The sequence below is a fragment of the Haplochromis burtoni genome, unplaced genomic scaffold, assembly GCF_018398535.1.
Source record: "Haplochromis burtoni strain Fernald_Lab_line unplaced genomic scaffold, NCSU_Asbu1 Contig_229, whole genome shotgun sequence".
NCBI lineage: Eukaryota > Metazoa > Chordata > Actinopteri > Cichliformes > Cichlidae > Haplochromis > Haplochromis burtoni.
This window is the reverse complement of record NW_024582590.1, coordinates 44,671-60,771: the sequence shown is the minus strand read 5'-3', so window position 1 is coordinate 60,771 and position 16,101 is coordinate 44,671. Positions and strand designations below refer to the sequence as shown.

General features: G+C 42.1%; 2 protein-coding genes across 4 annotated transcripts in view; one reads left to right on the top strand and one right to left on the bottom strand.

The window, feature by feature from the left end:
* The window catches only part of LOC102311720 (cholesteryl ester transfer protein, plasma), a 14,191-nt gene extending 2,147 nt beyond the window's left edge, over positions 1-12,044 (top strand). For all 3 annotated transcript variants that reach the window (XM_014338466.2, XM_005937427.3, XM_042226811.1), the window contains 14 exons: positions 892-962; positions 2,476-2,563; positions 2,636-2,705; positions 2,793-2,853; positions 4,753-4,844; positions 4,995-5,094; positions 6,842-6,921; positions 7,504-7,554; positions 7,628-7,780; positions 7,911-7,978; positions 9,319-9,361; positions 9,727-9,796; positions 10,959-11,044; positions 11,125-12,044. In XM_014338466.2, the coding sequence (XP_014193952.1) occupies positions 892-962; positions 2,476-2,563; positions 2,636-2,705; positions 2,793-2,853; positions 4,753-4,844; positions 4,995-5,094; positions 6,842-6,921; positions 7,504-7,554; positions 7,628-7,780; positions 7,911-7,978; positions 9,319-9,361; positions 9,727-9,796; positions 10,959-11,044; positions 11,125-11,202 (1,111 nt within the window). In that variant the 3' untranslated portion in view covers positions 11,203-12,044. The remainder of the gene's footprint in view (positions 1-891; positions 963-2,475; positions 2,564-2,635; positions 2,706-2,792; positions 2,854-4,752; positions 4,845-4,994; positions 5,095-6,841; positions 6,922-7,503; positions 7,555-7,627; positions 7,781-7,910; positions 7,979-9,318; positions 9,362-9,726; positions 9,797-10,958; positions 11,045-11,124) is intronic.
* Positions 12,045-12,225: 181 nt separating this feature from the next.
* Positions 12,226-14,074, bottom strand: LOC102311409. The gene is made up of 4 exons (XM_005937426.3): positions 13,820-14,074; positions 13,252-13,498; positions 12,794-12,931; positions 12,226-12,676 (listed from the first exon to the last, which is right to left on the bottom strand). Exons 1-4 carry the CDS (start codon positions 14,005-14,007, stop codon positions 12,407-12,409), a joined length of 843 nt encoding a protein of 280 aa, XP_005937488.1. The 5' UTR covers positions 14,008-14,074; the 3' UTR covers positions 12,226-12,406.
* Between the last annotated feature and the right edge of the window lie 2,027 nt (positions 14,075-16,101).

Sequence of the window (16,101 nt, the reverse complement as noted above, 5' to 3'; positions counted from 1 at the left end):
ACACACACACACACACACACACACACACACACACACACACACACACACACACACACACACACACACACACACACACACACACACACACCACCATATAATCTGATCTACAGATTCTTAGAGACTGCTGCACATCACCTCGCTGAATCATGTTACTGTTTGTCTGATGAGAGGTGTGGATGCTGGACTCAGTGATGCTACTGTCAGGTTGTGTTTGGTTGTAGTTTAGCCACATGCTGCACAATTGTTACCTTTAAAACAAGATCAGAGAAGCAACGCTGCTAATTTAAACCATAAAAAATCCAAATCCACGTTCGCATTAGAGAGCAGCCCTGGTTTTGCTCAAAACAGTTTTAACACGGGTCTCTATGGAGACCGACTTTCTTTCATGCTAATGCTCTTCATACTCCAACGCGCCCAAAACTTCCAATTTAATTTGAATGAATGAGTCTTCACTTTGGAATCAATGATTATTTCTCAGTAATACGACCACAGCAGCGATCTGATGTCATTTCCTCCTGTAGTTTTGTTTTCAGGGCTTTAGAAATGATTCAGTTCAACGATGACTGAAAGTCGAGCAGTTTTTCTTTGTTTGCTTGTTTTTTAAACTTTGACACAGAGTTTAAATGTCAAATAGCAGCAACATGGCTGACTAGCTGGGATAGCTTTGTGCAGTTTGAGTCTGATGGGAAAACCACTGCACTAATACTTTGTTTTTAGCATAGACAGATGGACTTTTGTGCATTTTGTGGGTGTTTTTAAACATTTTTTAGTTGAATTACATTATTTTCAGCGACTGGGCGATTACTAATTCTCAGGCGGTGAGGATTAGTAATCCCTCCTGTTTCCTGTGATCTTTGACCTTACTCTCATTTGTATTTTCTTTTTCTTTAGTGTTAACTTCGGACATTCAGTTGACTTTGAGATTGACTCTCAGATTGATCTTGGAATCAACCCCAAACTTTGTAAGTACATCATGTACCAGTTTGTTTGCCACCCCATCAGCAGGCACCGTTCCTGGGTTAGGTTTGTGTTTTGTTCCACATTCATCTTGGTAGTTTTTTCCATTTTTTGATGCTTTACGTTCTAGCTCCATTAATGTATTCAAAGCTTTCAGAATGTATCAGGACTGAACATAAAAACATACAATGATCACATAAAACTCAGTGGATTGTTAAGGTTTAGTAAAACAAAAAAAGGGCATAATGAGAGGTCAGAGGAGAATGGCGAGCCTGCTTTGAACTGACAGGGTTGCAGCAGCTGTTACAAGTTCTAACCACTTGTTCAACCAAGCTGTGCAGAAGAGCCTCTCTGAACCTGAAGCAGATGTGCTACAGCAGCAGAAGACCACACTGGATGCCTTCCTGTCAGCTAAGAACAGGAAACTGAGGGGACAGTTCATACAGGCTCACCTAAACTAGACAACAGAAGACTGGAGCCTCCATTTCTCCTGCAACATTCAGATGTCAGTGTCAGAATTTGCCATAAACCACATGGATCCATCCTGCCTTGCATCAGGGATTCAGGCTTGTGGTGCTGTTGCTGTAATGGCACATGTAAGTACCCACTGAGCATTGTTACCTGAGTGTTCCTGCTGACCGTGCCCATCACAGTGCAGCCATCTGCTGACGCCTGCTTCCAGAAGGAAAACACACCATGTCTCATCACAAAGCTGAAATAATCGCACACTGGTTTCTTAATAAACATGATGATGACTTCACTCTACGGCCTCCACGGTCACCTGGTCTCAGTCCTGAAGAGCACCTGTGGGATGTGGTGGGATGGGAGATTATCATCTCGGATGTGCAGTAACTGTCCGCATGGACCGAGTGAACGTTTCCAGTACCTTTTTGAAGGTGCTGGCAGTTCTGATGGTGAAAGGAGATCCAGTCTGACACGAGCAGGGTCTACTTTATAACATGTAAGATTATTTCCACTTAAACTAACATGTGTGCCTTTAGTATGGGAAGAAACCCATGAAGGCACAGCAGACGCATGCCCTGGTATCTTGGACGGCTACACCAAAACTAAAAATCTAGCAAAAGGCTGCCCCCTGGTGGTGAAAGTTTTAGTTATTTTTTTGAAGAGGTTGATTGTGTGAAGTACAAACTCAGTCTAACTGCGCCGCTGCACAAATATTGCAGGGATTTGTGTCGTTTGTGTTGCAGCTTGTCGGCCTTATGTTTGTTTTCCATTAATACTTTACATCTTTATTGTATTTCACACTGTGTTATTAGTAGCATTTTACTTTTCCTCCACAGAAAACTGCAGTAACTCCCAAGAGCAACCATGTCTGTATATTTTATAATAATAATAATAATAATAATAATACAGTGAAAGTTTGATGTCATCATCCACCATCTTAAAATGTGGCTGCTAGTGTAGCATGTGGCTTTCTCTTTTGTTCCAGCTGACACACAATGAAGCATCATATAAACACTGACTAGCTGTCCTCTGTCACCTGTGTGTCCCCGTCAGACTGCGGTGATGGAAAGGTAGCAGCAGACACAGCAGACTGTTACTTGAACTTTCACAAGCTGCGTCTGCACCTGCAGGGAGACAAAGAGTAAGTAACAGAAGTGAGAACGAAGCATCTGCATGAATCTCAGTGTCTGACTGTCAACATTTTTGTGGTCAGGCCGAACTGGCTGAAGAAGCTCTTCACCGACTTCATCACACTTACTGTCAAGCTGGTCATCAAGGGACAGGTGAGGGCGACAGAGACAAACCTATGATGTGCACAACAATGATTTTTGAGAAGAATAAAGCAGTGACAGGTGTCTTCTCAAATACAGATCTGTAAGGAGATCAACAAGGCGGCAAATATACTGGCTGACTTCATACAGGACAGGGCAGGTACGCGAAGACCTGAAGGAAGTGTTTGAAATCTAGAATTAAAATCACTTTCCTTTCCTTAACCCTTTAAGACCGACCATAGAACCAAGTCCGTCAGAGCTTGTATTATATTTGTACATGCTGTGGAGCCATTTTTGGGAGCATTTAAAGTTGATATACATCAATACAACCATTATAGCCCAGATTTTAATAATATGTCTGCATTAAGTGCATAGTAATTACATAAATTGCAAAAAAGTGCAATAAACTACAAAAAAATTGAAAATCGCTTTTGTTTTTTTAACATATATTTCTAGTTAGAGAAATTTAAGAGGCTTATCCCTCAAAACAAAATAGTTTCCCACCACAGGAAATTTATTTTGAGTGTCTTCATAGTTTTATTTTTGAGATACACCAATTTTTATATACTGCAGGAAAAACTAAAATAAATATTATAATGCAAATTTGCAAAAAAGCAGCATATGCATAAACTATTTCCAGCAGTGCAATTTTAGTTCTAAGCATCCCAGAAACGACACAGAAAGTCATAAAGTCAAACATAACTTTTAAAAACACCAGTATAGGCTCATGAGGCCCTGATGGTAAAAAACTACATTTCCGCTAAAATGACGTCACTCCCGGTTTCAGGCAGGTAATGGCGGACATGCAAAAGTTCGCGCTGACGTCTATTCCAACGTAGGAAGTGTTATGAACAGCTGATCGGATCGGCAAAGCGTGTTTCTGGAATATTATGTTTTTGTTCCTGCAAGTGGTTTTTATGCAATTTTTGCAAAGCTTTATGTGGAAGGAAACCGTGACCGAGGACAAGCTGATGGCATCAGATGTAAGTACAACTCCTCTGGTTTCATATGCAAAAAAAATTATTGCGCTAGCTCACGTGGTTGCAGAGCTACCGGGATTTAAAAGTAGTTACACAAAACGGAGCGTGCTGCTCCGACCGGCTTTAAAGGGTTAAGCGTCTGTTTCTGCACACGCTTATTATTGGCACCAAATAATCTCCCATGAACGATGTCTTAGTACATATTTAATAGAAATGCTAAAACATAGTGTGACTCTTACTTCTCGGCGGGTGTTTTGAGTTGCACGGTGCTCCTGCGGCGGCCTTTTGATTTTGAGGTTTTCAGCTCTTGTTCTTGTTGGATTAAGGTCAGCGTAGAGCTCTTCAGAAAAGCCCGGCTCCTGCTATGTTTGTCGTTTCTTTGTATCGTTTGTCGCTTCCAGCTCGTCATAAACTGACAGTTTTGCAGGACATGTTGGACTACATGGAGGGCAGTGTGGATGTAAATGTGTGAAACAGCCTGCATACAATGTTCTCTACTGCGTGGTGTCTGAAGACTGTGGTCTTAACCTTCTGACTATACAGACAGACGAGGTGCAGTGAGGAATTAGTCCTGTCAAACTGCCTGCCTCCTTTTTTATCTGTTTGAAATCGACGCTAAGGGAGTGCACATTAAAATCAGACAGGAAGACGAACTCTTTGAAGCTGAAATGGATGTTTTGCTCCAGAATTCTTCAAAAAATTAGATTTCATTGGATTTTGAACAGATATTTAAGACAATGAAGCAGCTGTGTCTTGATTTTGTACAGCGTCAGTTTTCATGTTATGGATTATTTTTTCTCAGTGGTGGCGAGTCATTGCTCAACTTCTTCTCTTGTCGTCCCTGGTCATACACGCCAAGGAGAATAGACTTCTTTAAGTTATCACTGCACATGTTCAAAGCAACAAAGTGGGAAAAATGCTTCACTTTCCACAGTTTCCTATAAATGCGTGCAGGCGTGCCAGCAACACTTCAAAGGAACAACATGTGATTGTTTCAGTGAGATACCAGAGAAATCAGGTCTTTGGCCTCTTATGTGATCGACCACTTTTTGAAGTTTTCTATTTTTCCATGTGTGCAGAGCAGTTCCTCACTGATGGAGACATCAGCGTGGACATCGGTATCGCTGCTGCTCCGGTCATCACAGCAAACTACATCGAATCATACCACAAGGTAAATGATGACTTTAGATACATAATTGAATACACAGCAGTGCTGGATCGCCTTTAAATGGTGTAATGTGCAGTAATTCTTCAGTACTGGAGGACACGTAGGGGTCTAATAATGATCTCGTTGGTCACTGTGGGGCTCCACCTCTTCCAGGGACTGACCAAGTACAACAACAAGGTTGCTGTCATCAATGAATCGGTTTTCCAGCCGAGTCACCTGACTGAAGACAGGATGATCTACTTTTGGATTTCAGGTTAGCAGCAGACGCTCTGTTTATCTTGTGTATTTTATTTTCCAGGTAATTTACACCTTTGTGAAGTGAAATTCCACCAGGTACTATAGAAGGCAATGACCACGCTCCCCGTTTCTGTCTTCTCTATCCCCTCACCCCCACCAGTCACAGCAGAGGGGTGGCCCTCCCTGAGCTTTGTCCTCCTGGAGGTTGTTTAAAGGGAGTTCTTCCTCCCCACTGTTGCCAAGTCCTTGTTAATATTGGATCATCCACTTGTTGGGGCTTTACAAGTTTCAGATTAATTTGTAGCTTTGGAAGTCTGCCACAAAAGAAAGAAACATGAAAAACAGCATGTATGTTGGTTAACACATAGACATGCTCAAGACGGCCTGCTGGAGTTCAGTCTGAGCTTCAGAATGGGGCTTGAGTGGCTGTAAACGTGGAGTGTTTTTGGAGCCAGACGAACTGTCGGAGTATTTCAGAAGCTGCTGATCTGCTGGGATTTTCCCACACAAACATCTCTGGGTTCACAGAAAATGGTCTGAAAAAGAAGAATATCCAGAGAGAGGAGCAGCAGAAACTGAAATAATAATGGATGTAGAAGAGCATCTCTGAACCTTAAGCCAAAATCAGCAGAAGACTCCTCCAGGTGTCACATCTGTTCAGCCAAGAACAGGAAACTGAGGCTTCAAATCACCACACAAGACTGGAACCGGAAATTGGAACACTTCTCCTCAAAGCCGTCAAGTCAAGACACTGAGCCAAAAGAGTGTCGAGGTTATGTAGCTGAAACACTGAAACCAGATAAAGGATGATCAAACTGTGTCCCATCCATGCTCTTTAACATTCAGAGGTTTATTTATACAAAAATAAAATAAAAACATCCATCCATCCATCGTCATCCGCTTTATCCGAGGCCGGGTCGCGGGGGCAGCAGCCTAAGCAAAGAGGCCCAGACCTCCCTCTCCCCAGCCGCCTCCTCCAGCTTATCCGGGGGAACACCAAGGCGTTCCCAGGCCAGCCGAGAGATATAATCTCTCCAGCGTGTCCTGGGTCTTTCCCGGGGCCTCCTCCCGGTGGGACATGCCTGGAACACCTCACCCAGGAGGCGCCCAGGGGGCATCCTTGTCAGATGCCCGAACCACCTCAGCTGGCTCCTTTCGATGTGGAGCAGCAGCGGCTCTACTCTGAGCCCCTCCCGGATGGCCGAACTTCTCACCCTATCTCTAAGGGAGAGGCCAGCCACCCTTCGGAGGAAGCTCATTTCTGCCGCTTGTATCCGCGATCTCGTTCTTTCGGTCACTACCCACAGCTCGTGGCCATAGGTGAGGGTAGGGACGTAGATCGACCGGTAAATTGAGAGCTTCGCTTTTACACTCAGCTCCCTCTTCACCACGACGGACCGGTGCAGCGTCTGCATTACTGCAGCTGCAGCCCCAATCCGTCTGTCGATCTCCGGCTCCCTTCTCCCATCACTCGCGAACAAGACCCCGAGATACTTGAACTCCTCCACTTGGGGCAGGAACTCATCCCCGACCCGGAGTGGGCACTCCACCCTTTTCCGGCTGAGAACCATGGCCTCAGATTTGGAGGTGCTGATCCTCATTCCCGCTGCTTCACACTCGGCTGCGAACCGTTCCAGTGCGAGCTGGAGGCCCTCACCCGATGAAGCCAACAGAACAAAATAAAAACAATTTTATTTAAATATATTGAAAAACATTTATTTGTACGTGGAAAGCTATTAATGCAAATGTTGTTTTGACCGCAGACCAGTTCTTAAACCCGATGCTCAAAGCAGCTCACCAAGATGGCCGCTTTCAGCTGAATGTCTCTGGAGAAGAGCTCACTGTAAGTACTTCAGCCTGACCTAAAAGCTCCATGTCAGACATTTGTGGTATCTTCTTGCTCGATCTGGGATCAGATGTTTGAACTTGCCTGCTTCCTAATTTCCTATTTTTTGTATATTTGTCACATTTAAATGTTCAGATCATCAAACAAATTTTTCATTCACCACAGCAAGTCCTCCAGGTCCGGGGCAGCAGACCATCACACTCACCATATTTTACTGTTGATGTTCCTTTTCTGAACTACTGTGTTACCTTTACGCCAGATGTAACGGGACACGCACCTTACAAACAGTTTAACTCTGGACTCGTTGGTCCACAGACGAGCCTTTATGTTCCTTTGCTCAGCAGTGGTTTTCATCTCGGTCTACGCCACCATGCAGGTCCTATTGGAGGAAGACTTTAACTTTGTTTACCCCTTAATAAAAAACACCTTTATTTAGAAATGTGTTCTGTTTATCTAATATTTAACTTTGTGTGATCATCTGAAACATTTAAGTGTGACAAACATACACAAATATGAAGTCAGGAGGGCAAACACGTTTTCACACCACTGTACATGTTTGACTCTTGAATATCATTTCAGACGCTCCTCAGGACAAACCTCTCTACTGCCATGCCTGAGCTTATTAGGAAGGTAGGAGTGAAAGCTGCATATAATATATACTTTCTGAGATGGGACGTAAAGCATTTTGTGTTTTTGTGTTCAGTGTCTGCTGGATTCAGCTTCCCCAGAGTTAATACTGTGGAGTTCATCTGTTCCACATTTGAACAGTTCCACCTCTGGAACCACAGTTTGGGTGCAGGCATCTGGACGGCTCCACTGTGAGGGCCAAGGCACACCAGTACTCTTCTTTCAGACGGTACCAGCTGCCTTTTCCTATACTGAGACAAACTGGGAAACACTTCTAATTCTCAGTATTGACACATTGCGTCTGTGCAGTGAATAAGAAAGCCATGAATTACAAAGTCTTCTTTGTGTTTGATGTGTAGGACATGGCCGTAGACATCACAACTTCCTATGTTAACAAGAAAGTCCTCCTGCAAGGTCATCCAACAGAGTAAGACTGGTTGACTCATATTTTTGAACACCTTGACTGATGACCCAGTTTGGTCCCAGCGGCAGCTGTGGCCTAACATTTGGCTCTAGAATGCTTTGGTGTACAGAGGAGCTCGTGCATGAGGTGTTTGGTTTCCTCCAAGCGTGGTCCTGTGCATGATGGACGAACATCTCCACTTTGGTCTCGTGTGTCCAAAGCACATTGTTCCAGAGATCTTGTGCTCGTGGGTAATTTCTCTGAGCATTGCACAGTCTGGCCTTTGCTGGGACTTCCACTCCTGGAAAGATTGGGCTTTAATTTTCTTTTTTTTATGTTTTTGCTAAGTGAATATTGAGACAGTGTAATGTGGTTGAATGTGTAACACACTGTGTTTTATACAATGACCCCAATAACAAGTTAGTGATCTTGGTATCAAAACAAACTAGTTCAGAGTCTAGTGTAAAAGCAAAAGTGTTGATCTTAGGCTGCGTTCACACTGCAGGTGAAAGCGCATCAAATCCGACTTCTTTGACCCTCTGCAACCATCTATCCCATCATGGTGTGACAGCGTGAACGGCACAAATCCGATATTTTCAAATCCGATCTGGGTCACTTTCGTATGTGGTGCTGAATCCGATACATATCTGATGTTTCAGAAAGCGACTGCTGTTTGATGGTCACGTCGCATTAAATCCATCTTTTACGTCACCGACACAAGACAGACGCCAACTATCAGCTCCGGAGAAGACATCGCGAACGCTTCCTGGCCATCCGGTGAAACTGCTGGAAAGACAACGTTGGAGAAACGTGAACATTTTCTTTGTACTGTATAATCTGCAGCTATCCTTTGAAGCAGCGCTCCTCTAAAACAGCAATAAGGATCATTATTATGTTATTTACATTATTATGTAAATAACAAAATAACTTAAAGCAAAAATTGGGAAACATGAAGTCCGAAGTCTTTATATTAAGGTCAAAACAACACTGTTGGTCTGGGTCTAAACAGAGCGCGTTGTGTGTGGCGTCTTCTTTTGCACATGCGGCGCTTTGAGCGTTCACACTAGAGCGCGTTTGCTGTCGCATTTTATTTGTAGTGTGAACGAGCAGACAAAAAAATCAGAATTGAGCATCAAGACCTGCAGAGTGAACGCAGCCTTAGTCTGTTGCTTGGAGAAAAGATTTAAAAAGAACTCCAAAGGCTCACCTGTGCTGTCTGACTTCTACTTTTACTGTTCTCACCTAAGTGTAAGGATGTAAGTGTTAGACTGATATCTGATATAAAACTTATCTGCAGATGTAACTTCGGTCAGTTTGTCCTGTTCGTCTACGCCTGTGTGTGATTGTGATCCTCTTTCATTTAGGATCTCAGCATTCAGAGCTGAGCTGCCGTTACAGGATCAGCAGGTAGGCAGGCAGAGTAATACGAGTGTTTTTAACCTGCTCCATTTCCTTTATTTTGGATATTGTGGTGCAGTTGTGCTGATTTTGTACCTTTGACATCCTTTATAGAGCTGCTGTCAAACAACACGTCAAACTTTATGCTTTAAAAACTTCAATCACTGCTGAAAAAGTAATTTTCATGAATTCACCCTGAAAGCATTACACATGTTAAAGTGTTATTTTAGATGTATGACAACAGATTTGTACATTATTACTGAACTGTTAAGTGTGAGTAATTCAGTCTTTCTTCAGATTATTTAATTCCCAGTTAAACTGAACATTTCCATTTCTGGTTAGACTTCATCGGTAACCTTTCCCTTTCTTTCTAGCGACATGATGAAGCACTCGAGTTCCTAAAGGAAGCTGTGGTGAAAGTTGGAACTCCCAAAGTCCTGTCTGGTAAGAAGCACAGCGCCTCAGCTCCGTCCTCAAACCTTTCACATTATTATAAAGCTTTCCTAAAGTCTATAAGACTGCATGAGTTTTATCATTACTACGCCTCTCTGCCAGACACTTATGAAAGCACTTGTTGATTTACCATCAAACAGCTGATCCAGTGCTTCAGCTTGAATGATTCTTCAAAGTGAACATAATCACTGCATGTATAAAGGCTCATTTACACCATTTCGCTCTCAAAAACAGGTCAGTAAGTGAAGCTGGATCAGCGTTGACAAAAGGTGTAGACTTTCCTTACGAAATTACAGATCTCTGAGTTACAAATACTCCAGTAAAAAGTTTAAGCACTGAGTAACTTCTATACTCCAGTAAAAGTAAAACCGTGCAGCCTCAGAAATATAGTTAGAAAGTAAAGAGTAGCGAATTCTACTCACCGCTTTTGTGAAAAGGTAACTGAACCTTTTGCTATGTTAATATAATAGGAAACAATATTATTCCAATCTAAGTTCTAATTGTCACGAAAGCTTCAGTCTGTCATGTCGGACACGTGCAGTGAAGGAGAATTTCATCAAAACAACTATTTTCTGTTGCCTACATTGTGGAGCGTGATTTTTTCAAAGTACTTCTTGGTCCTGTCATTAGTCAGCTGGCATTAAGGAATCTAATAGCACAAATCAACCTGGTGACGTAACCTTGTGTACTGACAGAAGATGGTGCTAGACACTTTCTAAAAACTTGAAGCACTTCTTCCTTAACCTCCTAAGACATGAACTCTTCCACGACATGCATTTTTAATTTCTCTTTGCTATTTGGGCTGATTGGGGCCCGATGAATGTAAAAACAAAGAATTACAAGATTTTATTTTTTTACCTGAAAAATCACAGCCACTTATGAGGATATTCGTTTAAATTTTCGATAGAACAGTAGCAGTGTAATGTCCTCGTAAGTGGATATCAGGCGCTTGTAGAGCAAAATTGAGTATTTTGGTCTAAATAACCTGAAGTGTGATGTCCACATGTGTGGACGCAGGTGCTAGGAGGTTAAATCCAGCTTCACAGCCGGTGTTACATCTGTGTCAGAGAGCGAGAGCAGATGGTGTAAATAAGCCTTTGTACAGTTAGTGTGTCATTTCCACTCTAAAGGATGCTTTTGTGGTTTGTTCCAGTTCTGGGAGTTGAGCTAACCAGGCTTCTGGACAAACAGGGATTGTACCAGTTTGATCTCTTTAACCCTGAGGTGCTTCCCCGGGACGTGAGTCTTCTCCTTCCTCTCTTTCTGTATGTGTTGTATCCCTGCATTCTCACAGCTTCTGCCTCTTATCTCTGCTGCAGGGCTTTGTGGTGATTCAGATGGATTTTGGTTTCCCTCATCACCTTCTGGTCGAGTTTCTCAAGAGGACACTGCAGTAACCTTTAAATATCCGACCCGAGAGTGTGTTTTAATCTGAAAACTCAGCTAGGACTGATGTGAGTCAGAACATGCTTCTGTCAGTTAGTTGGTAAACATTTTGTTTGTTGTCGTTTGATTAAAATTAAATACCATGTAAAAGCTTCTGCAGGTGATGTACAGTCAGTAAAGATTACCACAATTATTGTGAGACTTTGCCTCACCTGATTGTGTGAGTTATTGAGATCAACACAAGGTGTGAGTGAAAGAAGGCGTCTATGTCCACTGTGAACGACCATCCTTGAACAGAGGAGCTGGCTTACACCTGTCTGCCACCTATAATCTAGTTTTGAGATCCTCTCCTAGACGCCTTATCGCCCACTCACAGCTTTGACAAATGCCCAGCTGGGACAAGCACATTTACTCAGGGCTTTGATGATGTGGTGTTCTTCTGTTTCCCTGACGGCTGTATCTGTGGGGATGGTGTTCACTCTGTGCTGGAGCGTCCTGTAGCATACGAATGTTTATTTTCACACTGACGTTTGAGACACTGCTCTGATAAACATAATCACAGGAATCTGTTATTCTGTCTGGAAACAGGAGTGGAGGATTTCACGAGGATGAAAATATACAGTTATTAACTGTTTTATATATTTTATTTGTTTTGTGCCTGTAAAGTTTAGTTTTGCTTTGTGGACAGTCATTGTTTGAGAGATGCTGTAGAAGGACAGAATACCTGCACCGTGATCTAAGTACACTCGTAAAGGACTGAACCTCAGACAGGAGTTTGGACGTTTTACTAGTGTATGTTTTTGTCATAATCTAATGCCCAAGATTGTTCATTAAAACTCATTCATATGCTGAATAACGTGCTTTGTTGGTTAGCGATCTCTTATAAAGTTTAATAACTCCTGTCCCCTGGTCTGATAGTAGAAACATTTGTTTGGGCTGTAGCTTCACCTCTTAAAACACAATTTAATGGGATATTCTTTACTGACATCTGAACACAGAAACATGTTTTCAGTGCAAGAAATTCACAGAAGCAGTTTTAGTGAAGCTTTTTTATTCCAGCTTTCAGACAGCAGTCACACAGCCTTGGAATCCTTTACCCACATTTTTTCTTATATCAATTACAACAGAGTTTACATTTAGTAAACTTATACAAGTATGAAAAAATACTTTATAGGTCAGATTTGTGGGTTTTATTGAGATGTGTTTCTCTCCATTTTAGACCTCTTTCAGCAGAAGGCCATAAGGACGGATGGCCCGTTTCACCATCTGCTGTTCTTTTTCCACCGATAATCCAGCTGGGATGCTAACCAGCCAGTATTTACTGTTGTTGTGTTTCTCTCTATAAGTTGGGTTGATCCGATTCTGCAGAATCACTCTGTACTTCTTGCCATTATGAGCGGAGGTGAATATTTTGGAATAATGGATGGCCTCTTTGATGTAAGGAGTGGAATAAATCCCTCTGCCGTAACGTTGACCCGAGCCCGGCTGTTAAATAAAAGTGAAACATAATTTACATTTACAGCTACAATTTACTCTGGGCTAACCAGCAACAGTTTTATTGGAGACAATAATGCACTAACAGCAGTAATAATAAAATCTAACCTTGTAGAATCCTTCGATGATGCCCTCAGCACCTTCCTTTGACGTCCCGTGGTAGGACACGGGCCACTCCCCCGGCACTGACTGGGTGCTCCGGTACTGGGTTCCGAGCCATGCATTTCCATCATACTTGTCCAGGACCTAAAACATTTTCATAAAATAAAAAAGTGACTTTAAAAAACGGAACAGCTTTGCAAAGTTTGGAGCGAAACTCAGAACAAAACCGTTGATCACTGTTGATGAATAAAGGAGCAAAAGCTATTAAAGCATGTTACTTTCTCCACAGGCGCCAGCGCTGAGGTGAGCTTTACGACTGGTGCTAAACTGGATGAACTGAGGGACTATGTTACTGATTTAGCATTACTGACGAATACTGTGATATATTTGATAATATCGATGATGACTGCCCAGATCTTTTACTGTGTAATGTAGTAGTACTGAAGTCCGTCATCTGTGTTTACCTTGATGGCAAAGCGTTGCCAACCACATGGACGTTCATACACCTCTCCACCTCTGCGATAGGTCTCTGTGTCTCTCAGCCCAGTGAAGTCGAAGTCAAACTTGCGGTCAAAGAATTCATCCTGATCGACGATATAAGTCTTTCCCCCTCTTGTCCTTTCATCAAATGTCAAGCTGGTGAAGCTTTCAGAAAGCTTTCCACCTCGGAGAACACTTTGAATCCTGGTAAAGTTGTTTCCTGACAGTGGGCTGTAAGTTAGCAGAAAAGGATGCAGGTTCAGAGCAGATTAGCTATTTCTTCATGTTATCCTCAACAGGCTGCTTTCTGTTATAGAGGTTAACAATCTCTGGGTGAAATTAATCTTTCTTAAATTAAGACTAAAAATCGAGACTCAGGGGTAGTTTAAATTTAATCCAGCATACGATGAACAATGTCGAAATGTGAATTAAAAATTAACACTCAAGGTCCTAAGTCTCTACCGAGACCACTAAATAAAAATACTAAATACATAAAGATAAAACCTGCATTCAGTTTTGATGACTAACAAGAGTGACATCGATCATATTTACCAGGTTTGATCGCCACCCAAGACCGCAGAAATGAGCTGGTTTGCAGACAGAGTTGGTGCTGCAGAACTGGAAGAGGCCAAGCCTTGGAAAGCTACACTGCGTGCTCCGGATCTTAGTTTTTGTACTGAAGTTACTTTTGCATTGCAGATTACACCCAACGCTTCAAGTGCAACCTCTCTGTCAATCATCTTGAATTGGTGTCTTTAAGCTGCAGCTGCTCACTTCTTCCTACAAATGCTCTGGCCTATGTGAAAACAGAGCTCATATTTATAACACCTACTGAGTGATGACGCCATTTGCTTTAAAAAAGAAAAAAAGCAGGACATAATATTTTCCTCGTGAGACTAACGTCACTTCTCAGGAAGCCTAACGGACAAAGCTCGTGTCGTAACTCGAAGCCAAATCGTGAGAAGCCTCAATGTTGCATCAGGCCGCCATCAGTTAGGCTTTAACTCACAAAGGTCTGTCGTAACAGTTGGCATCCTTATCACTCATCACCCTTTGTCCATTATATCCACTTTGCCTCTCCCTCACATGAGCAATCTTGTCACATTCTGGCGAGGGCAGACTGTATGAATTGACGAGAAGGACCCAAAATGCAGACACAAAGAACGTGGAAGAAAACTTGAATATTAACAAATAGCGAGCCGTTTAATAAGGCTGGTAAAAAAGGTACAAAGAAAGGGCAAACTGAAGTAAACTAACATCAACCTAAACTGGGAGAACTAAATAAACAATAAGAAGAACCTAGACATGAACCATGCCATGGAAAACGTGGCATGAATGACAAACGACTTGACAAGGAATGAACAGAAACACACAGACTAAATACACACAAGGGTGATTAGGGGAAGTGGGAACACACGGGGAAAGAGCGGACACTGGTCTGACATAACGAGACAAAGGAAGCAAAGCTGACTATACTGACATAGGACACAGACCTTCAAAATCCTGCTCCTTCCATCTAAAATCTCTGTTTGTAACCGATTTAAAGAACTGCAGCACAAAATTTTGCACAATGTGTAGATTTCTCTGTATATTTATAGTAAGTATAATATGGGAACATCTCCAAACTGTCTCAAGTGTAAGGTCAGAGTGGGCACTAGATTCCACTGCTTGTGGGAATGTGCTATTATCCAGTCATTTTGGAAAGAGGTCTGTGCCAATGTTAGTTCAGCCATTGGTCATCAGGTGACAGAAAACCCATTAATGTGTATATTGGGATATATTCCTGTCTCACTGGTACAACATGAGCATGTAATTCAGTCACTGTTAATGTTGGCCAGGAAAAGCATTGTGTTGAGATGGGTGGGGGCTGAGCCTCCCTCCATTCCTCTATGGAAGTCGCTCGTCATTGAAGTTATGACTCTGATCAGGCTGGGACATTATGTTGATGGGAGCTCCCGAATTTTTGTGGACAAATGGAAGAAACCACTGGAAGTACTGGGAGTAACCTGTAAACTGGATCCTAGTGAACAACAATTATGGACATAATGTTGTAATATTCTAGTGCTGTGTAGTGTTATTATTTTGGATGTGAACCAGTCTTATATTTGTTGGGGAAAAAAGTTAAATAAAAGTTAAAAAGTTAAAAAAGTTAAAAAAAAAACAAAAAACCATAAACATCAAAATAAACTAAAACTCAAAACGCTGTATCAACAGCGAACGTGACAAATCTACTACTAGACATGAACAACTCCAAGCTGTAAAAAGTATGAAGGCCAAACCTTTGTAAATATATGCAACCGTGAATCATATCAAGTAATTTTAAGCCAGAAATAACTTGACTATAACAAATTAAAAGCAGCCATCAGTTTGTAACAAAGTGGCTTTTAGATATCCTGGGTAAAACTTTTCATTGAAATCAAAAGAGGGCAACAGAAATTAAAACAAATATAAATTTACAGTTCTATAAACATACTTTAAGGAACCAAAAATAACTAAATTTATTAGAACGTGGCTACAATTATGCAGTGCGGTAAAAATACTTGCAAGACTTGGCCCAACTCTGTGTACTGCATGTGTACAGTAGGCAGCCAGCTTATAAACAGCTATAAAATCCTTTTCTTTTTTCAGTTTAGTCCTTTAGCAATCACCACAACAGGTCATCTGCCTCCATCTGACCCCTAACCCTGTCACACCAACCCCCTGCATGTCCTCATTCTCTACATTCTAAATCTTTTCTGGGTTTGTCCTCTTTTCTTCCTGCCTAGCAGCTCCATCTTCATCATCCTTTGTCCAATATATCCACTCTGCCTCTCCCTCGCATGAGCAACCTACCA